This window comes from Eptesicus fuscus, chromosome 11 (assembly GCF_027574615.1).
Source record: "Eptesicus fuscus isolate TK198812 chromosome 11, DD_ASM_mEF_20220401, whole genome shotgun sequence".
NCBI lineage: Eukaryota > Metazoa > Chordata > Mammalia > Chiroptera > Vespertilionidae > Eptesicus > Eptesicus fuscus.
Genome location: NC_072483.1, coordinates 78,469,688 through 78,495,064, shown reverse-complemented (window position 1 = coordinate 78,495,064; position 25,377 = coordinate 78,469,688). Strand labels below are relative to the sequence as shown.

The following is a 25,377-nucleotide window of genomic DNA, read 5'->3' as shown; positions in this document are numbered from 1 at the left end:
AAAACCGTTTGTATTATTTTGATAAAAAATTAAGTTTTCAAAATTGTAACTTTTAGAAAAGTGATTCTGAGAGATATTCATCAATATTTATAGTTGTAGTGAAGGCTCTGAATTAACCGGCAACGGCAAAATCTTTATATACATATAGTATTTATAACACAGTGACTTTAAGGTACATTTCTGTTATAACACAGGTAGAAAATGATCACTATTCTATTTTTGTGGATGGTGAAACTGAGTCACACTGAGATGTGTGTCATGCCTCATGTCACACCAGTCAGAGGAAAGCAAGAAATGTAGCCCAGGGCTCTTGCTTTTGGTTCTAGTCACTAATTTTCCAAAGCTGCTTTTCAGAGAGATGACTTTTAAATCAGACAGCTGGAGATCACTTCCTCCTTAGCTGTCAAGTGGTGAGCTGTGTGCTTTCCTGCTTGAGTTGCTGACCCCATTTAGAGCAGAAACGTTGTAAGAGATGTGCCCTTCTCTAGAACTCTTGTGGGGAAAACACGGGGGCCTGGCAGAGAGAAAGCCCCCACGGGTCACCTTTGAAAGACTTAAACAGAATTTCCAAGGGTACGGGGAGCTGGGATAAGGATTTCTATTTTTAAAATTACTATGCTTATAGTAAAAGACTGTACGTACACATGTGTGTATGCACATACATCTATTTTTTCCCCTTTAAATAAAATGCAAATGCCTAACCTCCCATGTTAGTGCAGGTGTGAGTGAAAAACTTCTGAAGCATATAATAGAAATTAAATTTAGGCAAAAGAGACTCCATGAGCTATAATGACAGAAGCTAGATCATCACCGACTGAACCCCAGAATTTGTTCACTTGCTCATTCATACCTGAGATGCCTTTATGGAGCATAGAGCCTTCTCATCTGCCCTTGGCAATGAAGTGCGTGGTGTCTGTCCTGAGGAGCATAAGGCAGTGGTTATGCCTCCCAGCAGAGTAAATGCCTGATGCACATTCTCTCCAGATCGCCTGTGATTGGCGGGGAGTCCAAAGAGGTGGCCCTCACCACCGCAAGGTGTGGAGACAGGAATGGTTCAGAGGAGAGGGAGGGGACTGAGAGGAGCTGGGGTGCAGGGGCCAAATTTAGGTGACTTGCTGGTTCTGTTCTGCTTAACTCCTGCTATTTCTTTTCTTCTTCCTCCTTCTCCTCTCCTGTGAGGACTGCTCCCCTTCTTCCTCCTCTCCTGGCAGGAAGTACTTATTACCTGCTTGGCATTGTGCTAAATCAACTCTTTAAACTTTCAGTTTCATCTGGTTGATATTTTTTTCTCAGCATAGTTGGAGCCTGACTCTAGATTTGGCCAGTGGTATTTGCCTAGCGAAGGTTGGAACAGGCAGTTAGGCATTATTTGCTGATGTGAATATAATGATGATGTAGTGGCCATCACATCAGTATCAAATTGGCCATGTTGACATTGCACATACTGCCTCATCTCCTACCCTACCACGTACTCTTTAGCTGATGGACTGATTTAATTGACCATCCTTTGCTCTAGGCAGCTTGGAGAGTGAGCTACCTAATATAGTCATTAGTGTGAAGTACATGAGAATTGTCGCTACCATGGCTATTCATGTGCATTTATATGTCTTCTACAAAAAAAACTCTCAGGGATAAAGAGTCTTGATTTCCATGTAGGTAGTAACCCTCATACTAACATAGACCTAATGTGACATGTGCCAGGAATTTAAGTCTGGGATTTTTCCACATTCTCTTAGAAATGCCTTCTCAACCCCCCTCCCCCATTTTAGAAAAGGTATGATATTTCTCATTCAAGGACTAAAAAAAATTGGTTAAAAATTATTTTTATATATGTTATATTTAGTCATACATATAATATCTTGTCATCAATAATATATAAATGGCTTTACCAGGTTGAAAGCAACATCACAATATTTCTGAATTATTGGGATCACTAAAATTTTTTTTAAAAATTAAAATTATCTACTTAAAAATATCTACAGTATCTATTTCTTAAGGTTTTCTTCTTTGTTTTGATTTTGTTGTTAATAGACTTTAAAGTGAAATATAGTTTTAAGTGTGCTGTCCTTGAAAATCAATACTTATAGCATCATTGTGATAGTGCTAAGTGGACCCAGATCCTAACAGGTAATTTTCCTGATGGCAGCCTTCCATATGGACATTCGATATAGACGTCCTGCACATGAGAAAAAGATAGAGGTTTTCTTAATTCCCCCAAAGGCCTTATTGCTTTATAGAATCAGGGCATGGTGCTCTCAAAAATTGAGAGAAAAGAGTAGTATTTATCCAATTGTCTGGGCTTTCTAAATGCTGTGCTGCTTTTGAAAAAATATTTTTTTTTGCATTTTTCTTAAGGAAAGAGGTAAAAGCTGTTTCCTTGAAAGAAAAGATGAGAGACATAACTTCTCCAGTGATTGCATGATTGTGACTGTGGCATGGTCTTGAACTGTGAAACACCACAAGATAATCAGTGAAGCCGTGTGAAACTCAGGGGAGAGGCTGATGAGGGGTCTCGGGGCAGAAAACGTGTGTCTTACTCAGTTCTCTTTCCTTAATATAGCTGGTGCCATTCCTGAGCATCAGGCCCAGTGTTTTGCTCAGCTTCTGCCTTTAGGGGGGATTTTTAAAAAGAAGATAATAATGAAATTGCAAGTCCATCCCATAATTGTAGGCCAAGTGAAGTCCTCATTTTCACATCAGAGCTTGTGCAATCTGGAAGGATATTTGTTTAGTGTTACTTGTGAGTTGGTGGATCAGATAAAAGCCGGTCAAGTGTAAGAGAGGTCTGCGTGAAGTGCGCCGGCTCCCTGGGTCATTGCCATGCTGCAGGCGTTCCTCCAGTCTGCTAATAGATTTCCCCAGCTCCTCCATGCCAGGTGAAAATTTCCTCATTAAGCGGAATTTATTCCATTTCCTTTTATCATTTATTATTGAAGACTAAGTGTGAGTGGAGGAAGTTTCAGAGATGACGGGGTAGAATTTTAAACAACAACAACAACAAAATCTACATTGGAACTCAAAGAGAGAGAGCAGAAAGGCTCGTATTGTTTATAAAACCAGAGAACACACTAGAGACTTACCCCTGTAGAAGCTGAGCTGAGCTGTCTAACCGTTCAAAGATTATGGCCGAATGTGTAAAAGTCTTGATTGTCTGTTTTTAAGATGTGTTTTTTTTTCCTCTCTCAAATTTCAGACTGTCATTTTGTGCTGCTGTGTAGAAAGAAACTGAAGATTATGAAAAGGCTAACATCACAGTTATTTGGTGTTTCTTTGTTTTATTGTTTAGCATGATAAAAGAGTAACCTTTGAGGAGTTTGCCCTTGAACTCTGAAAGCAAGGAAAGCTGGTAGGGGAAAGAAAATTTGGATATATACAGGACACAGCTCTGAAATATGGATTTAATGTATCCATGTTCCAAGAAGTAAAGATAAACAAACACATTTAGTACACACAAATCCTTATTAAATAACGGAAGGATAACTTATTTATTACATATATTTTAAAACTGTGCTTTAGTACAATATACTCCATTCAGCTGATCACATTTCTCACTTGGTATAATGCTCCTTTGATTTACAATACAATATAAAGGGAGCATTCCCTACTGAGGTTTCAAAGAGTGAGTAACAAATTTAGTGTTTATATTTCTTTTAGTAATTATTCTGTTTCGAGTTTGTTCCAAATTAAGGTTTTCATTTTCCTTTGGAAAAATAGAAATATTATAGTCCTGTCCGTAAGTATGCTTCTTCTTAGCTTGATTTAAACAAATCTTACTCTGATGAAAGTTCTTTTTAGCAGACGAAATAGAAGGCAGCCCAATCTGGGCAGATAAAGATGAGGATCATGTATCTGAATCTCCACATTGTTAAATGAGCTTTTATGTTCACTTAAGATTATTCATCTTGTATTTGACTCTGAAGAGGTTTAACCTTATCTGAATCACTGGCCCACAGCTAATGAATTGTGTCTTCAAACTGTCTCTTCTTTTATTTTATTATAATGGGGCTCAAAATAAAATTTTGTATCCGAACAAGTAGGGAATAAAGCCAATTTTCTTCAGGGTGTAATGATATGCCAGCCAGCCTTGTGTTATACAGAAGCAGCAGAGAGAGAGCAAATGAGGGACATAGAGAGAGAGGGGCAACCTGCTCTCTGTCTTGGAGTTAGGGGTGCCCTGCAGAATTAGGTGGGTGGGATCCAACTTGTCTCTGTCCTTGTAATTGCCAGAGTAGGTCATAATCAACATCTCTTTTCTCAGTGAGGGGCATTGTAAAGTGCTTTTTGCTATTTCATGGACATGTCTAAATCATAGACATGAATAACCAGCGAGACCATGAATGAAATACTATAGAACATATGTCACTTTGAACTGCATATGAACATACCTACCCGATATTTGCATTCAGGCTGAGATAGATGAACATGAATATATTCACATGCCATTCCAATGAATACATGCTAATTTTCAAGATGTTTAAAAAATATATCATGCTATTGATCTAATTATTTGAATGTTCTGGCTCACCAAGAAAATATTCTGAGATTCAGTTTTTGAGCTTAAAACATGCACTCTGCAGGCCTAGCTTTATGCATCTGTTTCAGAGGAATGATTTGAGGGGGCACCAATGGAGAAGTAGTTTTCACTCCCATTCTGAAATTCTATCTTCACGATTCATTATTTTGTGTTGCTGTTGCTCTTCTCAGGCATCCTGCTAAATAATGAAAACTCTCTGGGGTGGATATGCAACATTTGGGGAACAGTAACAATTGAGTTACTCCTAGTGACAGATATTTTTTTTGCCACCAGAGCTGAGCACAAAATTAATTCACTTTATTTTTTTATGCATAAGGCCAGTTCTATCAATCAGCCTCCCTTTTTCTTTAAAAATTTTGTTTTGTTAATAAGAGTTCAATATTATTTGGTGGGTGGAGAAACACTTTGTATATTTGCTGAAAATATCTTTACATACTCTATTGGACTTATTTTTAGTGGAAAAGAATAAGAGGAATTGTGCATATTTCATCAAAAGAAAACATTACATAGCTGAATGTGGACAGAACAAATGCAAATGTATTGCACCCCTAATAGAAATGTGTGGAATTTGAATGGTTTCTTGTTTGCTTGATTGTTTAACATCATTATTTATAACTTTCACTTAAAGCAATATAGGAACCTTTGAGGAATTATTTTATTATAATTATTTTCTTATATGATATTCCATATAAGAAAACAAAAATCACTCAAGGCAAAAAACAAAATAATAACAAAAAACCCCAAAACATGACCCAAAGATTAAAGATTAATATATTACTTTTGGTCATCTTTGGACTTGAAGAAGTTCCATTTAAGCTTGTCCATAGTCAAAATTATAGGCATGATGGTTCTTTTTATGTCATGTTTCTTATGTGTGTGCTACACTGTTGTTCTGGGTTAGGCTTAGTTATTTAGGTTAGTGTGGTGGTCAGTATAGTAATATAGTATGTGTTTTGCCTCATATAGTGTTTGTAATAAAAAAAAATGTCTTACTGAAGATCTACTTATTCTTTGCTCATCTTTTCTTTTACTGCTATCCCACAATGATGGGAAAATGCTCTAGTAAATAGCTAGAAAAATCTATGGGTAAGAATCAACGCAATGTTATATGTACTGTTTCTCCACTTAACTCAACCTTCATACCTATGCTTTTAATATAATTGCAGATCACAGAGAAAATGTGTAGCTTTTCCTCACACAGGCAAACATTAACATGATTTGAGATCTTCCACAAAAGTCATCATTGAAGATATTTATTTGAAAAGAACATCATCCAAATTTCTAATTTAGAAAAGGAGCTTATTTTTCAAGCACTTCCACTTTGAGGCTGAATGCTCACTTGCACATAAATGAGCAATTGGTTTAGGAACATAGTCTTGGCACGGAAAGTGGAAATATACCTTTCCAAAGCAAATATCAACAACAAATCCCTTCCTCTGCTTTTGTCTCAACAACATTTTTGGGGGCAACACTAAAGCTAGCCTCCATAAAGCTGTATGTTTCAAAGACTCTCAGATGCTCAGAAGCCTTTCCAGACTTCCCCAGCAGAAGCTGGACACACTTCCTCTGAGCAAGCGCCTCCTGTTGTATGTGTTTCTCTCATAGCACCTCTCACAGTGCAGATACATCCATAGGTATTTGTTTGCCTCCTAATATACTCTGACTTCCTTGAATGTAGAGATTCTATACTTTATCTCTCTGCCATTAAAATAGGTAGCACAGAGCCCGATACACAGCACATGTTTACTAAGTGTTAAAGAATGACAGGGAATGTAGCTCTACCTCCATCATCCACAATTTCTTACTTTCTCCAACTACAAATCCTCCATTTGTTTCCTATACCTATGATATCGATTGCTGCCTCAAATGATTGCAATGAAGTTGCCCTTGCTTATATCACATCTGTCAACTCCTTCATCTATATAACACTACCTTTTCTTTATGGTTCTGTTCTCATCCTTCTACTGCCACAGTATTTCTCAGCTACAACCACTCACATTGTTATCTCTTTTTTCTGACCTCACATTTCACCACACAGCTTATCTCCCCATAAAATGTGTTGAATCAGTCTCTATCATTCCATTGTTTCAAATATTATTTTGTCTCTTCTTGAGAAGCACTGTGTAGTAGAAATTCCTGAGATGATAAAATATTCTGAAATCTGTACTGTTCTGTGCAGTCGTCACTAGCCATATGTGGCTATTGGGCACCTTGAAATGTGGCTAGGGATCTAAATTTTTAGTTAAAAATAATTTAATTAATTGACACTTAAATTTAAATTTTTATGTGTGGCTAGTGGCTACCATATTGGACAGCACAGTTCTACAGCATATAGCACAGTGCTTGGCACACATAGTAAGTGACTAATAATACTTAAAAATCAGATTGTGTTCAAGAATTTGGCAGGAAAATATGTTGCTCTGAGAGAATGCTTGTCAGATACCTGGGAAGATTAAAAATCTAAATGGGAATAGAAAAAGAAGAAATGAAATTCATTGGGAGAAATAAATTGATTTGAGAGACAGAAGGGAATTTAGATGCTATAGAAAAAGTGTATTGAATAGGAAGAGCTGTAGCTGCAAAAATGTAAACTAATATTGATATCAAAACCCCAGAGAAATAGCTACTAAATATACCAGCTCAATTCTCTTTTCTCTAAACTCAGAATATGAATTAATTAAAGAAGATTGAAGAATAGAATGAACAAAATACAATGGATTTCATTCAACTACATTCTAATAGCAGAATTTCAGTGAAAATATTTTATTTATTATTAGATCATCTGATGACACACTATTATGTTTTAATTTTATTTAATTGACTATCAAACTATCATAACAGAATTTTATTGTACTGACTATTGCTGGTCACAGCTACTTGGTTACAGATGCTTTTATAGTAGTATTCTATATTTCTGAACATTGGGTCTATGCAAATTATTTTTGTGTATGTTTTGAATTCTAATTACAAGCTGATTTCAATAGTTTATTAGTCTTTTCTATAAAGTAAAAAGCCATAGAATTATAGTTATCTTCATTTATTTAATAAGTACTTATTAAATGTTTGTGGGCCAGACAGTGTGCTAGGCTTTGGGAATAATTTGGTAAATAAGTCTAATGTATTTTTTGCCCTTGTGGAACTTGAATCTAGCAGGGAAAAAGTCTGGTTGCTAAAAATAAAATAAATAAAGGTAAGAAACATTTAAAATACCAGGTGGTAATGACATGTTAAGCAGTGGGCTTCCAAATTCCAACTTGGTTCAAAATGCAAGCAAGCATCAGTTAGGAGCCCAGGAAGGTCATTGTAGATAAGAACAGACTGAGAAGTCTTTGTGTTTGAAGCCTGGCTTTTGTTGACCTTAAGAAGGGTGCTTGGGAGGTGGAGAGAAGTTGGGTAGGTAAGAGGAATAACCAAGGCTTTGCAGATGAGAGAAACAGCATGGATCCAGTCCACCTCATGGGAATGAGGGTGGGGAAACTGAGGAGATAAACCTGGCTTGAGTGAAAAATAATCATAAGGCCAAAAAAATAACTTTTTAACAGAAGAAGATATGTGATATTAGAAAATAAAGGCAGTTTATGGAGAGAATTCCTAGTCTGATGCAATGTTGGGACGCCTGGGTAAAGGTGATTCTCCAAGTTCGTGTACATAAAGACCTGGACCACAGGTCGGACACTGGAGAAGGGGCTGCAGATTTGGGTGTCATTGACCACTTGTGCTACGTGGGGGCAATGACAGTGGCTACATTTAGAGAGGGAGAAAAAGGAGCCAGACTAATGCTTGAGGATAGAGCCTTGGGAATAAATAGTAAATGGTTGTTGGAAATAATAAAGTAGGGTAAGAAGCAACTTACCAGAAGCCAGAGGAAGATACATTGAGTGGCACATCAAACATGCTGACAGGATAGGAGGTGAAAATTGAGGAAGAGCTCCTCAATTTAGTAAGGGGGGAGGGTCGTCCCTGATTACTTTTAAAGAGGAAATTCATTAGGACAGTAGGTGCAGAAACCATTTGTTCAGGAAATAAGAAGAGCGTGCATACGGTGTGAAAGTAGGAATCCACATATTGAGAAGATCAGCATTGCAAATAGTAGGCTTCATAAAGGCCATACGTTTTAGTCGGTTATTTGTGTATTTTTAAAAGATAGATCTAAACAAGTTGAATCTAGAAAATAAAGACCCTTAGTGCTTTTGAAATGGAATAGTTCACTACTTCTTATTGTGGTTGGTTTTAAACGTGAGTCTCTTTCTCATTAAATCCTAGTGAGTCCCTCCCAGCAGAAACCCTGAAAAAGGCAAAGGAGATTGGGTTCTCAGACAAGCAGATTTCCAAATGCCTCAAGCTGACTGAGGCCCAGACAAGGGAGCTGAGGTTAAAGAAAAACATCCACCCTTGGGTTAAACAGGTAAAGTAGTTTCCCTTTCTTCTCAAGATTCCTCAAGTGAAATGTGGGTACCAACTCATAGGGACGTTGTCAATAAAAAGCGGGGTGGAATTTGAATGTGACTCTGCTTGTTCAATGGAAGCCCAATTTTATTCAGCACAGGATTTATTTATACTTGAAAAGGAAAGGATTAAGGGGTAACTGGGATGTAAAGGTAAGAGTGAGTATATTATTTTCTTGGCCTAAATGAAAAAAAAAATCGAAATGACCTCTCCTCTGCTTTTTGACCGAGTGCAAATATATCTGTAGAAAGAGAAATCCTTAATGTAACAGAAGGACTTGTAATACCCTAGCGTGTTGGCTGAGGCTCTTGAAAAGAATACTTATCTCTTTTGGCACTAACTTTTTACAAGGTAATACTTTATTTTAAGTGCTCCATCATTATGGATCATTTAGTATTCATTGTGATAGGGCTGGGCATAATGAGCTCATCTAGTATTCATGACAATCACATAAGAACTTTCATAGGTATACCATTGTGATTTTTTTTTTTTTTTTTTTTGGCCTTTACTAGTACTCTCAGCCATCTCTGGCTTAAAGTACCACCAGCTGGTTTTTGTCCTTTAAAATCACTGACCTTTCCTGTGTGCTCAGGGGGCACATGCATACTCTTAGGTCTCAGGCTTGATGCTGAATATTTTCTACTCAGCAATTATTATCTTTTTTCCTTATCACCTGCTTGACACTAGCTTGCCCTCTAAGCTGAGCTTCTGGCCTTTGAGAGCTGAATTACCTCTATTGATTTACTTTTTTTGTTCAATGAAAACTTGTCTCCTTTCCCCCTCCCTCAGGCTTTATGAAATTTGTGTCATCCAATTGCTCATTGCCATAGGTAACTTGAATCAGATGCATTAATTTGCGAACCAAAGACATCCTTACATATAGGTCATTTTGCTCTGATTTTAGATTTTATTTGCAGCTGCTATAGACCACTTGGCCGAGTAAGCCTTGGTAACCTGTTGATTATATGAGCACATTGTTGTGTTAATGAGAGGTACTACCATAATGACTCAGTGATACTCTGGGCTGTGTATTGTCATTATTGCTCAAGTGATAACTAAATTCTTTCATTGTTTTTCCCCCCTCTCTTACTTTCAGAATTAGAAAGCAATTGGATTGTACAACATTTTTCTTGTCTTTATTTTTGGTAGTAATAGGCATTAAAGGAATATGAGTGCAGCACCAAGAAAACCCCCCAAATCATTCTTTTTAAAAAATTTTAAATATTCAATTTTTATTGATTTCAGAGAGGAAGAGGAAGAGAGAGATAGAAACATGAATGATGAGAGGGAATCATTGATCAGCTGATTGAGGCCCCTACTGGGGATTGAGCCCATAACACTGGCATGTGCCCTTGACTGGAATCAAACCTGGGACCCTTCAGCCCTCAGGCTGACTCTCTAACCATTGAACCAAACTGAAGAGGGCCCGCAATCATTTTTAAAGAAGAAATTATAACAAAGGAAGAGGAAAACTCTTTATTTATTTATTTATTTATTTATTTATTTATTTATTTATTGTCTATTTATTTTCTTTTTCAGATTGATACACTGGCTGCAGAATACCCATCAGTAACAAACTACCTCTATGTTACCTACAATGGTCAGGTATAAACTGCCATACTGCAATATCAGAAAGCTCTAGATTTAGTAAATGGTACACATGGGGGAATATATGTCTTTTGTCTTTGGTTATCTAGTGATAATAAAGACATCATGGGGATCAGATGTGATGATGTCTTTCTGTACTTATCTTTGAAGAACTGTCTTAAGATGATGAAATCAAACAACTTAAAAGATAAGGACAATCGTTACATGAACCATACAGTTATGCCATGTTCTAATGACTATTTAATTTAAAAATATCAAACTTATTTTTTTTTTTACAAACAAGTAGAGCTTTTATAGCTTTATACTTAAAAGTTCCCAGACTCATAGAGGATGCATGTCAGCAAGAGGAAGAATGAGAAAGACACATTCAAAGGCAGGACACATAGTTTGATTAGAGGGAAGAATAACATAATGATTTTCACATCTTCTTTTTTGTCCTCTCAGGAGCATGATATCAATTTTGATGAACATGGAATGATGGTGCTGGGCTGTGGTCCATATCATATTGGTAAAGTGATAACTTATATTTACATAGGGCTTTACAGGTTATGTAGTACTTTTCACATGTTTTTATTCTAAAAACTATGTAAAATAGATGCTATCATAATAAATATTTTGCAAATTAGGAAATTGAGGTTCAGAGAGATGAAGCCCAAACATATGCAGCTATTAAGTGATACCAGTGGGACTCAAATGTGGCCTCCACACAAACTCCATCTCCTTTCATTTCATCATCATCCCTTTATCATTTTCATCCTCATGAACTACATTGAGTCACTGGAGTTGAGGAATGAATTTCACTTTGACTTTTTCTCTCCTAGCACAATATTTCACAAATATCTATGTACATCAGCCAGAATTATGTTTGTAGATGCAATTTCTGACATAACATAATTTCTGTTGACATCAAATGCAAAGAGCTTTTCTTATTGGTGCATAGAGCATTATGTGATTTGATTAAGACATTCTAACCAGAAATTATTATATATTCCTCCCAGACACTTATAAGTAGATATTTAATAATGAATCAAGATCTATTACAGTTGCAAAGCATGTATTTAAATAGACAATGATATTTCCTAATAAGTATATTTAACATTTAGTTTCTGTAAGACATTCTAAAATGGAAATGATAAAATAGATTACTTAAATGTATATAGTCTTACTTAGTTACTTTCAGCATAGTCTATTTTAGCTTTTACAATTAACTAAGTGCTTTAGGTATGCTAGTTTACCAATTTTTGGCTAAATCATGGAGGACAAGTGTTTATACTTTTACAACTGTAGTTTCTTATGGCCCAAACTCTGTCACCAGGACCTACCCTTTTATTTTCTAGACCTATTTTCCTTCCTCTTCAAATTTTACCTGATTTATGCAAAAATTCTGCATTACCCTATGGCCCAAGGAAGACTAGCTGAGATGACAATCAAATCTATATTTAATGGATAGTGAGAATTAACTTGCTACTACATTTGCATAACTTATTCTGACAACAATTTTTAGGACAAAAAGTCCGAATGCCAAGAATTAGTACAAATCCTAGAACTTTCAGTTCTATGGCATCCCAGTAGAGGTGATATTTTGAGCCATTTAAAGACATTATTATACTTCAAATTACTTCTTAGAAGGTCACTCACTCTGCATGGGGTGGCCTTGCCAACCTTAAAAGGATATGCTTGGAAAGGACAGGATTTCTAATCGATTAAGATATGTCAGAGCTACAAGACACCTCAGGGGATCATTGGGTTTAGCCTTCAGACAGCAGGGTAAGTGGAAGGACTGAAACAAAAACTCAAGTATTCTGATCACTAACTGAACTACTTTTGTGTACTGAGGTCAATATGTTTTCTTTGAATTTCTTTTCAGTAAGTGAGGGCTGTTTTTTGTTATCATTACAACGATCTCCCATTAACTTTGAGGTTCTGTATGCTTCAAATATGGATATGACCTATTGCAGAACTTAGCATATAAAACAAGCCGACATGTCATTGTTGCTTAACTAGTCGCTGTTTTTCCTGCTATTAAGATAGTACACGTAATGGATCTGAAATGTATATTTTGGAGTTTTAAAAATTGAATTGAAAAAGAGGAAAGGAAGGGGCAAATCAAATCAAATGTAGCCAGAAAGAAAAAAAAAAAAAAGGAAAGGGCATTAGCTTCCTTAGCTTGAACTGACTGGCAATATAGTATTTCTGCTACTCTTTGTGTTGTAACTTCAAGCCTCTCCTACCTATTTTCCCAATCTCTGTCTCCGCAGGCAGCAGTGTGGAATTTGATTGGTGTGCCGTCTCCAGTATCCGCACGCTGCGTCAACTTGGCAAGAAGACTGTGGTGGTGAATTGCAACCCTGAGACCGTGAGCACAGACTTTGATGAGTGTGACAAACTGTACTTTGAAGAGTTGTCTTTGGAGAGAATCCTAGACATCTACCATCAGGAGGTAAAAAAAAGGAAAGAAGATATGTGCAGTGCACACTTTATATATGTGTTCATGTATATAGATTTATATTGTAATTCCCCTCAGGATGAAAAGCTGTCAGTGTCTTCTATTGTCTAATTTTGTAGCGAAACTTTAAAAAGAATCACCCCAGCCTTAGATTCTTGAGGCCCTGGCTCAGAGTGATTATTTTTCATACAAAATTCACTCTCTTTCTTTCTAAGCATTCCAGCTATATTAAAAACTCCTCTTGGTAACAAGTGCCAGGCACATATTAACTAGTACAAAGCAACCCAATAGATATTTTGCAGAATGATTGAATGGGTCATCCAGACATACAACAAGCAGCCTCACTCTAGTTCATGAACTTAATAAGGAATCACGGTTCCCAGAGGAGAGAAGTTGCTTGTTCACAAAGGACCAGTTAATTCTTTGTGCTGTCAGATGAAGCCATTAGTCTTCCATTTAGATCGACGAGACCATTCCGAGTGATTTTGTAGGAGCATTTTCCTACAGTTGCTCCTCCACTCCCACTCTAATATTATTGAGTGTATCTTCCCTGTGGATTCAGATGATCAGTACTCACATTCTTCTTTTGTTAATGAATTATATGAATGTAAAAATGTGCTACATGCAGGTACTGTGAAGGTAACACGAGGCTTGTGGTTGAAATCCCATTGTAAAGTATAAAGTATAGCGCTGGAACAATGTGATGATTTTATTATTGTAAAAAAAAATGGACAGAAAAAAAGAAAAATGAACAAATTTAGGATGGATGTACCATCATAGTTGTCTATTTAGGTCCGGTTTACTAACCTTTTAATATAACAAATTTGAACCATTAAGTAGAATATGCCCAATTTTTACTTTTCTCTCTGCCATGGTTTTCCTAATGATTCCATAATATTCATTTCAGATGCATAGGTGGGGATCAAAATAAATGCAGTCTACAAATGTTTCTTGAGCACCTTTTAAATGCCAGGTTTAGCAAGATAGAGAGCGATACGGCCAGGTCCTTCCCTTCAAGGCATTAAAATAAAACTGGGATTTATGACATAAATATGTGAAAAATTACATAATTATTTAAAAATATTAAGCATTGCAGGCAGTAGCAGCAGGCATTTTACACACATAATTAATCATTTCCCCAGGAATTCTTTAAGGAAAGATTAGAAACGTCTGTGACTGCCTTTGGATATAGTTACATATGGATATTAATGAGTTCCTTTCACTATAACTGTATTCAGTGTGATAGAAATAAATAAATTGCCCTTTTTGAAGCTAATTGGCAATTAAAGTGCTACTATATATTATAATGTTATTTTAAATGTTATGTTGGAGAACATAAGAACAATATTCCATTAATGTATTCTTTAGACTATTCTAGGAAATGACACAAATCACACATACATGTACATATATGTGTATGTATTTTTCTTTTCATGAGGTGGTTGTGTCTCTCCTCATAGTAGGCTGCACAGACTCTCATAATAAGTATTTCTCAACCTTCAGGAGACTGTCCTTATCTGACCTTGGATGCCCCTAGTGAGGCTGAAGGCATTGAGGCATTCCGTAGTAAATTTGCTGAAAATTGGAAGCACATCTCAACTTATTCAAAAGCACACATTTGAGTCACTTAGAAGGGCAATGGGCTTTCCCAAGGATGTATAGCTACCTGAGATGATAGAAAGTATGATGGGTCTCTTGATCCAGGTCTGTTGGTCTAGTTCAGGATCAAAACAGTTTCCATGGCATCAAGGGAGTGCCTCTAAAGAAACATGAAGGAGAAGTAAAAAAGGTGACATGCCCTGTGAGTAAAGCTGGTTGCTTTGAAGGGAGTCTTGATCAGAGGCTGAGTGAGAGGGGATGCTAGGAATGCTGAAATCTCCTTCCTACTTGCTCTTATTTTTTTAAAATAGAAAATGTTATAATGATATATTCCTTTGGCTACAGACATTAGCTTAGTGATAATGGGTTTTAAAAAATAGGAAGTAATTGGAGCTGGGGCTATTTTCAAATTGAATTCTTCCAGAAAACTGTCCTATATTAACTTTGTCTACAAACGTGTTCTTTTCTACTGAATTCCTTTTGCTATGTGAACAAAACTTGCACTACACCATCTCACCATTACTCTCACCCATTTCTGTGGGGATGATTTGTCTTCCCAGTGATGATCTGTATTTCTGGAGGTCAATAATGAGAATAGGGCTTTTCCAGTGAAAGTTTTTCTATCTTTCCAAAATGAATGCTTTAGAATAGCTTTCCAAAATGAATGCTTTAGAATAGCTCTTCTTGTATTCTGTAATATTAACCATCTCTGAAACCAGCTAGAAAAATCATAGCTTAAGAGTCAAAGATTAAACACAGCTGCTTTACAAAATGTAGAATTGAGTTCAACAAAGAAAGATGGGCAAGTCATTTACCTTTACCAAGCCTCAGTTTCTTTAGATGTAAAATGCGGAGAGTAATGACTGCCTCAGAGAGACACTGTGAAGGTCATACAGATAGTTTAGGGTATGTAGTAACAAGTAGCAGTTTATATTATTATTGTTTTGCAAGTTGTTAATTTCTTAAAAAATAAAAATCAATTTCATACAGCTATTTTGGAAAAATGTTGATATATTTATTAAATAAAGGCTTTTAATTCAACTTTAAGCTCCTATTTAGTTCAGTTAACTCCAAATTTTGCTCCCTTAATTTTAGAAATTATTTTGAAGTCATTTACATAAGACACTTTTGTATACATTTATTTGAGAGGAATTCATTTTTTAAGCTTTTAAAATATTAACACCATTCATTAGCTAAAAATGAGCAAATACAAATGTTATTATAAAAAGAATTCTTGACATTTTTGAAAAGCTATACATTAAATATAAAAATGATGATAAAAGTAGCTAAAGTACATTTGTAAATATGCAGAACTGTGGATTATTATTTTCAATAAAATTTACAATGCTTTTAATCATGCAATTGTTTGTATAGGCAGAACTATAATTTCTGAGAGAAATTAGCTTCTTTTTAAAAAATAGTATTTCATAATGATTTCAAATAATGATGAAATGCATTTGGTACATATCTATTACTTCAGCAATTCTAATATTTTATTAGTGGGTCATTGAAGTTAACACAAATTATGTCAAAATCAATGACCTAAATATTAATAATAATGTCATTTATTCCTTGTATAAAAACTTTAATGTTTATTTCTATTTAATCTTCATAGTGACCTTGTGAGGTAGGTAGGTACTATTGTGCTAATTTTACAGATAGGAATTCTGAACCTTTAGGTGAGTTTCACAGAGGAGGGAACCAGGAAGGGAAGTGTTTTCCAACTTCAAATCCAGTTCCCAACAGCCCACATGAGCTCACCCTCACCACTAGAACACCAGTCTGAAGACACTTTGAGATTTTGTGTGTGTTTTCTTCTTTTTCAATCTTGAAGTTTTGACTCATAATAGAAGATTAAGGTTAAAGATTCGGGACTGATTGTAAGGCAAATAGTAAGGAAACAGGATCTAAAAAAATCAGTTAGTGAGTCCTGCAGACAGGCTCCAAGGTAGCAGGAAAGCAGAGAAGATGTTAAAATAGGAGGTAGGATTTAGACTGGACTTTGGCTTAAGGAGAGTTAGAGTTTAGATAAGAAGATGAGAAAAAGAGGAAGGAAACAATAGCGGGGGAAAGTGAGGAAGTGCTGGAAGCTGTGGCTGGGGACAGTGAGCCCAGGCTTCTGCCTGGGGCCAGGTGAAGTGATGATCGATAGTTTGGAAAGTTTTAATTGCTCTGTTGGTAATGAGTTTATACTTTATCCTTCAGGCGATGAGCACCCTTAGAGAACTCTGAATATAGGAGTAACTTGTAGGATAATTAATCTCAATGTGAATGGGTGGGCTGGAAGAGAACAGAATTGGCCAATGTTAGAAGGATGGATCTGAATCCACTTAGGAAGTTACAACAGTAGTCCAAGAATAAATTGATTTCAGGGTAGAATATGTGATAAAAATATTTATGCGTTTGATTTTCTTTTTCTAACTGACACACATGCATGTGTAATTGTAAGGAAATCATGCATGGTAGTAATGTGGAGTTGTATAGGACCTTACATGTAAGTGCCTGGCAAGTCAGAATTAAGTCGATCTCTCTCCTTGTGGCACAACCTAATATTATCCATTGACAGGAGAAATGAAACCATCACCATCATGTTAATCATTTTCCATAAGGAAATGGAGGCAGTTGCTCATGATGTTGGAGGTGTCCCAGTGGCTGATGTTGCACATGTCTTTTCCAGGCCTGCAGTGGCTGCATCATATCAGTTGGGGGCCAGATCCCAAACAACCTGGCAGTGCCTCTGTACAAGAATGGCGTGAAGATCATGGGCACCAGCCCTCTGCAGATCGACAGGGCTGAGGACCGCTCCATCTTCTCTGCGGTCCTGGATGAGCTGAAGGTGGCTCAGGCACCCTGGAAAGCTGTGAACACTTTGGTAAGGAGAGAAACACCTGTCTGTTTTCTATGTTCTCTTTTGAAGAGTCACAACCTGAATATTAACTACTGCAGGTGTTAACTTCAGGGCACTCTGCTTAGTGAATTTAAAGTTGTATTTCCATGATTGCAGTGAAATGCTGGTTATAAATTGATAGGAGTCTTCTCATAAAGATTCAGACAATGAAAAAAAGTTCAAACTCGTTTTGAATTAGGTTTGATATTTAGAATTAGGAACTAGAAATTTTATGTATTCCGATGTCCAATTTGCATTTTAATGGTGTCTTTTGAGAATAAAGAGAGTTGGGTTGCTACTTATAAGGAATCTGTTCTGCATTTCCGTGGAATATTTTAAACTACTTATACATTTTTTGTTGTTGTTGTTTCCATTCATTAGAATGAGGCACTGGACTTCGCAAAGTCTGTGGGCTACCCCTGCTTGTTGAGACCTTCCTATGTTTTGAGGTAATGTATTGTTTTCCAAACAATGATTTAAAAATGGAGGGATGGAGAACTGCGTGCTGTGTGCTAATAGCAATAGGCTCTGATGTCTAGTAACTTGTAAATCCATCAACAATCCCCAAACCAACATAGCCACATTGAGGACCTATGCTACAGTCCTCCAGTTTAATGCTTTTCCTTCAGGGAGTGGCAATTGGAAGACACTACAGTTCTATATCTTAGAAGCATGGTTTCCGGCATCTTCTTGCCAAACTGTGGGAGAATAATTTTACATTAGAGAAGAGGACAATTAAAGAAAAAACAAACCAAAACAAATGTGAGATATCTCTCCTCAGCATCTGTGTTCTATTACCTGGAAATGACAGCTTATTTTTGATTGTTGTCAGCACCTTCTGATGGTGCCTCTGGTTTGAATTTTTGAGTTTTTGAGATCACATTTTTTAAATAGATGAATTATAATGGTGAGGGAATGGGCAGCGAGGATCTTTTATATTAAACCTTGAAACTAAGACCTATCATCAAAGGAGAAGTTGTGAATTATCACTTCCTCTCTTCAGATGTTACCACATGTAAGGAGCCACTTCACTGAACAGGGGATAATAAGAGAAACACAATTTGCTGTGCACAATTTGAAAGTGTAAATGGAATTTGAGATGGGATCCTTTAAAATAATGAAAAATTTCAAATGAGGTGGAAAACTTTCCTTTTTATTCAAATGACATTTTGTATAAACCACAGTCCAGTAATACTACTTGTTTGAGATATTACTGTTAGTTTAGTTTAAACACACAAATATTTAAGGGAGGATTGCAGAAAGCAGCTTTGACTATGGCATTTTCTTTCTCATCTTTATATCTTTGTTTTAGTTTCCTATACTGTGAATTATCAGTGTTATAGCCTTAGCTTTCTTGTCTTAAATAGATAAAGAAATTGAAAGCTCTTTATGCAAAATTTTGTAATAGAGTAAAAAGGTAAAAAAAAAATACTACTTGTAAACATGGAAGTAGAAAGTAATATTTTTTCCTTATTTTCTCCCCCTCCTTTTAGTCTTCCTTCTTTCCTCACCTTCCATTCCACTTTGAAAATGTCAATATTCAGAGGAAATAGATTTCAGATAGCATTCTTTCTGAAGTATTAAAAAGAAGGACACAGTTGAGTACCTTTCAGTCACACATTGTACATTATATTTGAAAATGTTACTAAAAAAGTAGATTCTTGTATAACCTGGTTGAGATGGTAGTCTGACCTGTTTTGGCTGGGTAATGAACTCTGAAGAAACAGAGTTAGAGAAACGAGATCCTGAGAGGAATCTGTTAAGGCTCAATAATTACCTGGAACCAATAGAGTGAAAACAAGTAAATCAGAAAGGACAAACGTTGGGGATGTGCCATCCCTAGAGCTACCATGGTTTTCTTTGGGCAGTATCATAGGTCTAACCCTCCCCTCCTCCCCTACTTCAGTGACTTTTTACTTTGGTCACTTGTTCTGTTGATTAAATGGAGTAAAGTCTCAGTTTAGAAAAAGGTATCTTTTTATTTACTCCGGACTAAAACTAGAGGTTTCCTGGACCCTTTCTGAGAAGCAATCAAGTCTAGGATGCTCTACTTCCAAAGTGGTAAAGAAACTGACCTGTTTTTCCCCACCTCTTTTCCCAGTGGGTCTGCCATGAATGTGGTTTTCACTGAGGATGAGATGAAAAAATTCCTAGAGGAAGCCACTAGAGTCTCTCAGGTAGGGTGCAATTTCCTCCTGTTGATATTTACCTCTTCTGTTAATTGCTACTTTATTTCATGTGTTGTTTTTCTTTGCACACGATGTTGTTAGGATGGTTTTCCTTTTTCTTTTACCCACTAGTCTCCTACAGGTGGGGGATGAAAAATATCAAGTGAATTTACTTTTAGATTCTTAGGGCGAGTTGAAGAGGAGGATAACCAGTGCATATTTGATCACAATAGAGATTTATATGACTTTAGACTCCAGGAGCTGGTTGGATAAACATCCTGTCTGATCATGAGTGAGATGCTGGTTAAGTTCTCCATGGACTCCCCAGCTTCAAGGGCTGCCCAACCATGCTCATGAACCCTGATTTTTAACTCTCATCTCTGGAGAGACTTTGCCTTAGTCAACCTCGCAACTTTAATGGTAAATGCCTTCCCTCACCTGTTGATTTTTTTTTTCACTTTGGTATATTCCATTTTAGTTAATAAAAATGTTTGTAGTTTTGTGGTGATTCTACCACCTTCCTATACTAATGCAGCTTTTACTTTCTCCTTTGGTGTAACCTCAGTGCAATCCATTTAAGATTTGCCCAGTGGGGTTATTGATCTGCAGATCTTGTAATGTAGTGGATGAAAGTGATGTTTTCCTTTTAAAAGTTAGTTGTGGATATATATATATATATATTATAGAGAGAGAGAGAGAGATAGAGAGAGAGAGAGAGAGAGAGAGAGAGAGAGCACAATTTATAGAAAGGAGTTTGATGCTACGTGAGTGGAATTTGGAGGGAGCTGAAATCAGAGGCATTTCAAAGGGGAATAAAGAGCATGTGTTCCTGCACACATGAAGCTTGACCTCCCTTCTGTGTGATGGTTCCCCCCCCCCCCACCCAGGACCTTTGGGCAGTGAAGAGAGTGGATAAACACAAAGAGTGATAAGATACAAAAAGTATAAAAAAAGAAAACCAAGTGGGTTTAGAATTCACTTTTGTGTGAAAGTCAGATAACGAAGGACGCACTCTCTCCAATGGGCCAGTTTTCACTAATGGGCTCAGGAGTGAGACACTACCCTCTGTTGGATTCTCTGCCAACAGTCCTGTCGTACTCCCCTTTGGAGAAACCAGCAGCTAGATCAGCTGGTCTCATGTGAGTGATGAGGCAGGGATCCCCTCTTTTTTTTGCCTGAACACTGGATCTCATAGGGCTTCTACTTGTTAGAATATTTTAAAAAATATTTTTTTCCTGCTAGCATATAAATAGAATGCCTACAGGACCAATGTGTTAAATAGAGATAACCTGACTGAGTACTTTCTGGTGCAAGTCTCCCCATCAAACTATAGCAGAATCTTGTATACTCAATGCAGGGACTCTAGAGTAAACCACCCCCCATCCCAATCAGTCACTCATCTATTTATGAATTTATTCATATTTAGCACCTGCTATGTAATGGTATTGTTCTCAGAAACAGGGGTTATACTCATCAAAAGATAGATCAGCCTCTGATCACATGGAGGTCTCTCTTTGCTAGAGATATCAGAAAATTACAATTAAATACAATTAAATATGATGAGCATTACAACAGAAAAAGATACATGATGTTGAGGTATAGTGTATAGGTATCGGGTTCCAGTCCCCAAAGAAGAGATTTTTATATGGATTTAAATGGTTGATTCATAATTAAAAGATTTACATTGTGGGTGTGAGAAGGAAGAAAGAACAGCATTGTAAAGACCTGAAAGCTGAGGAAAAGCATGAAGTTTCTAGAAACTGATCCAACATTTCCTATATGGCTAAGGCGCCGAGCATGGTGAAAAAGATAAGTGTCGGAAGACAGAAGGAACCTGAAACAACAACAACGTATAATTATTAATAAAATACATATTTTATTCCATAAGTTACCTGTAACTCTGGAAACAGAAAAGGAACCCCATGATGCCCTCTCCTTAGTCCTTTCTTTTTTCTAACTTACCTAGAAGTCTATATTTGAAATTTCAAAACTCGTGTTCGGTTCACTGAGTCCTTAAACTTGGAGAAGCAGCCTCTGTCTCGCTGTAAACTGAGAACGGCCTGTTCTTACAAAACAAGTTGGCTCATGTGTTTGTGTAGTGTGATAGCATTCAGTTTTCTGCAAGTATTGCCCTGGTATTTGCTGAAGGTACACGGCTTACCTGACAATACACAGATAATTTCAGCTAAAGGTTCTGTTCTCCTCTTTTCCCTGGTGACAGGAACACCCAGTGGTGCTGACAAAATTTATTGAGGGCGCCCGGGAAGTCGAAATGGATGCTGTCGGCAAAGAAGGAAGAGTAAGTACTTTATCTCCATCTCCCCCATCCCTGTCTTCCCATCAAATATTATTTTTCTTGGCAGTTTTGAAACATAACACAGATCAGAATTTATGATTTATACAAAACAGTTCTTTAATAATAATGGACAAGCTGCTCAGTTGCAATAATTTTCAAATTCACTGACAACTCTGTTGGTATGTCATGGGTATCACATTTCCTACGTCTCATACTGTTAGAATTTCTCTTTGATGATATTCAAAATTAATTATCATCCGGTACTCAACATTCTTTTTGAATAGATTTTTCTCTCTCATTTTCTTTTGTTTGAGTTTCCTTTTATGTTCCAGTGGATATTATAAAAACATCCAATACTTTTCTTTCAGAAGTTCCTAATTGAATCCTTAGTTTTTCTTCTCTCTGGATTTTCCATCTACCCCCTTTTTAATAAGTTGATAAAGGCAAAGCCAAACAGTAGTGTGGATAATGATAATAACATAAAATTGGCTTACATATCACATCTCATATTGCTAATGCAATGAAAGCATCCAACTTCAGGGAGAAACAAAAATGTGAAGAATGTGTTCCTTCAGTTTGCTAGTTGTGTAGTCAGGAATTTATGATTTATCTGGCAATATAGAGAGTTATGTTTTAAGAAGTCCATGTCATTTTATTTGCTTTAAAAAATATAAAAGGTGGGCCTTTGTCTTCTACTGTGCAGATGCCACAAAACACTACTGAAGATGTCAAAATTTTCTTTGTCTTCTAAGTTAACAGTTCAAAATGAGGTGTTTTTTTGGAAAAAAATCTATATAATAATGATGACTTCTTACCACAGAATCATATAATCTTAAATGGAAGCATCCTTAGGAATATTTATTTTAACTCCACACCCTCCAAAGATAAACATTTTATTTTTCCCACCGCATTCAGGAAGGTGGCGATTTATTTTTTTGTTTAACTCTTTTGGTAAGACAGAGCACAAAAAGTCTTAAGATTTTATATATAATGTTTTGTTTTGAGGTTCTTTTTTTTTTATGTCTCACATATTCCTTCTTTAAACTAAGGTGTGCTTTCCTATAATTTTTCTCCCTGACTTCCTGACCTCCAGAATTGTAGAGCATATGTAAAAAAAAAAAAAAAAAAAGTCTTTCTACTTTTCTAATAGTTTAAGTATTTGAGAATGAGTTATAAAATAAGAGGAATGTAGTCATACAAGTGTGGAAGTGGGGATTATAAGACTGGCTTAGAAAAATTCATATTTTTGTTCAATTTTGTGCTCGTAAAGTTGTTCTGTTGTTCTGATTTGGCTTCAAGTTGCAAGATAAGCTCTTGCTCTAAGCTTTTCTCAGACATAGACCACTACTTATCATCCTGGCCTACCTCTTTTGGAAATTTTCCAAGTTATTCACATTATTTTAACGAGTCACATTCAGAAATGGACACAGTGCTTAGGATATATAATATTTGCAAAGCTCAGTTGGACTATTGCCTCCTCATTTCTGGACACTGTAAAAAATTAAGTGCTTACTATCCACTAAATATCATGCCAGACACTGTATACGTTTTCTCTTTTATCCTCACAAACATTCTATGAGACAGACACTACTGTTATTCCCATCTTATCAGATCTTGCCCAGGTTACAGAACTGTAAATGACAGCAGGACTGAGACTCAGATGTCACTGTGCTTTAAGTCATCTATAAATATGATAAGCAAATTGTAGCTATAGTTTAAGTCTTTTATAGTCACCCAGTTATTCTCCGCGACTCTAAGCTTTATCGTTTGCCAAAGACACATATTATTAACACATAAATATTAGACTGACAGATAAAAGTTCAAAGTCCTGACTTGGCCCCATAGTAGTCACATGTACTTGAATTATTTTATTCTTATATTACCTTAGTTTACTCACCTATAAAGGGGACAAGAATATCGTCCTTTAACTTCCTTCCTCGCTCAAATTTCAATTGAAAGATCTCTTGATCTTTATACCTGAAGTGTTCTTTCTGGTTCACCTGTTATGACATTTACCTAGCTGGATATTGATCTCTCCCATCTTCTTTTCCTTTTCAGTGTCTAAAACCTAACCTGGAAGGAAGAGATAAAGATATCTCCAGTGCCTCCCAAACGCTTTCGTTTCCTATCTGTTCTTAAACATCAATATGAGTTGGTTTAGTTGTCCTCTTTTCCTATTATTTATACCCGTTCCAATCAATGGGAGAGGGAGGTAAGCTCTCCACCACGCTCAGGCTCCCCAGAGGCTATCTGTCACTGCACAGGGAGGCTTGACAAGTCTACATGTGCAGCTCCTTCTCCTCTGCTCGCCAGGGACTTGGCAAAAAAACAGGTCAATGCTCGAGGCATCTTTCTGAATCAAAGGGGTGGGCAAGGCAGTAGCTTCATTGAAGTAGGTGCTTGACAGCTCTTTCCCAAATCTTCTCTTGGCCAGGTCATCTCCCATGCCATGTCTGAACATGTGGAGGATGCAGGCGTCCACTCGGGAGACGCGACTCTGATGCTGCCCACACAAACCATCAGCCAAGGAGCCATCGAAAAGGTCATCATTTATAAATAAAAGCCAAAGGGGAAAAAGCAAAGATAAAAACATTTTTTAAAGCCAGATAGCAATAGAGGACGTGCTCCAGGCAAAAGTTAGTTATGAGGGGAACTTCCTTGCTCTGAGGCTGCTCAGTACTTTGGAGATAATAGTTCCCTTCACTGCCTTCGGAGCCCGTTTGGTTGTGTGCTAGCCCAGTGGTTCTCCAAGTTCAGTGTGCGCTCTGACCACCTGGGGAACTTATTAAAGTGCAGATCCCTGGACTCCACCCCAGTTTCTGGTTTTGTAGTTCCTGGCAGAGCCCCCAAATTCACATCTTTAACAAGTGTCCAAATGATGCTGTTGCTACTGGTCTGGTGACCACCTTTGGAAAACTATGCTTTAGATGAATGCTAATTAATGTTTGAGAGCTACTTACTGGTGAGTAGCATATAAAGCAATGTCTCACGGTTAGAAGCAGGCATGCAGTGGTCCTGCAGGAGTCTTCTGGAAGATTTCACTATTCACCCATAACTCCACCTGAAACCGGAACTCTCTGAAATATCATTTTTTACCCCTCTTTTAGAACCACCGCTTTAAAGACCTTCCCAAGAATGAAGGCTGACTCAGTTCTCAGTGTGCACTGTTAGGTGTGTTCTTAGAGACGCTCATATTAGTTCTTGCAGATGTTCCTTTAGTCTTCAGGTATTTTAGGTCTAGCTTGGCTTTTTTAGTGAGTCTTTCTAATAACCCTGCCATCAGAATCCAGTCAGGCCTGGCTGGCTGGCTGTACATTGGGTGTGACTCTGAAGGTCTTACCTTATTCTAGAATGAGAAGCTAACAGGATGCTTTGTAATACCAGAGGCATCAA

The 25,377-nt window shown here is 36.8% G+C and overlaps 1 protein-coding gene across 1 annotated transcript in view; it reads left to right on the top strand.

The window, feature by feature from the left end:
- The window catches only part of CPS1 (carbamoyl-phosphate synthase 1), a 110,056-nt gene that overhangs the window by 63,251 nt on the left and 21,428 nt on the right, over positions 1-25,377 (top strand). The window contains exons 22-30 of the mRNA XM_008145205.3: positions 8,798-8,939; positions 10,520-10,585; positions 11,033-11,096; positions 12,847-13,028; positions 17,311-17,505; positions 17,902-17,969; positions 19,622-19,697; positions 21,910-21,987; positions 24,419-24,526. Of these exons, the coding sequence (XP_008143427.1) occupies positions 8,798-8,939; positions 10,520-10,585; positions 11,033-11,096; positions 12,847-13,028; positions 17,311-17,505; positions 17,902-17,969; positions 19,622-19,697; positions 21,910-21,987; positions 24,419-24,526 (979 nt within the window). The remainder of the gene's footprint in view (positions 1-8,797; positions 8,940-10,519; positions 10,586-11,032; positions 11,097-12,846; positions 13,029-17,310; positions 17,506-17,901; positions 17,970-19,621; positions 19,698-21,909; positions 21,988-24,418; positions 24,527-25,377) is intronic.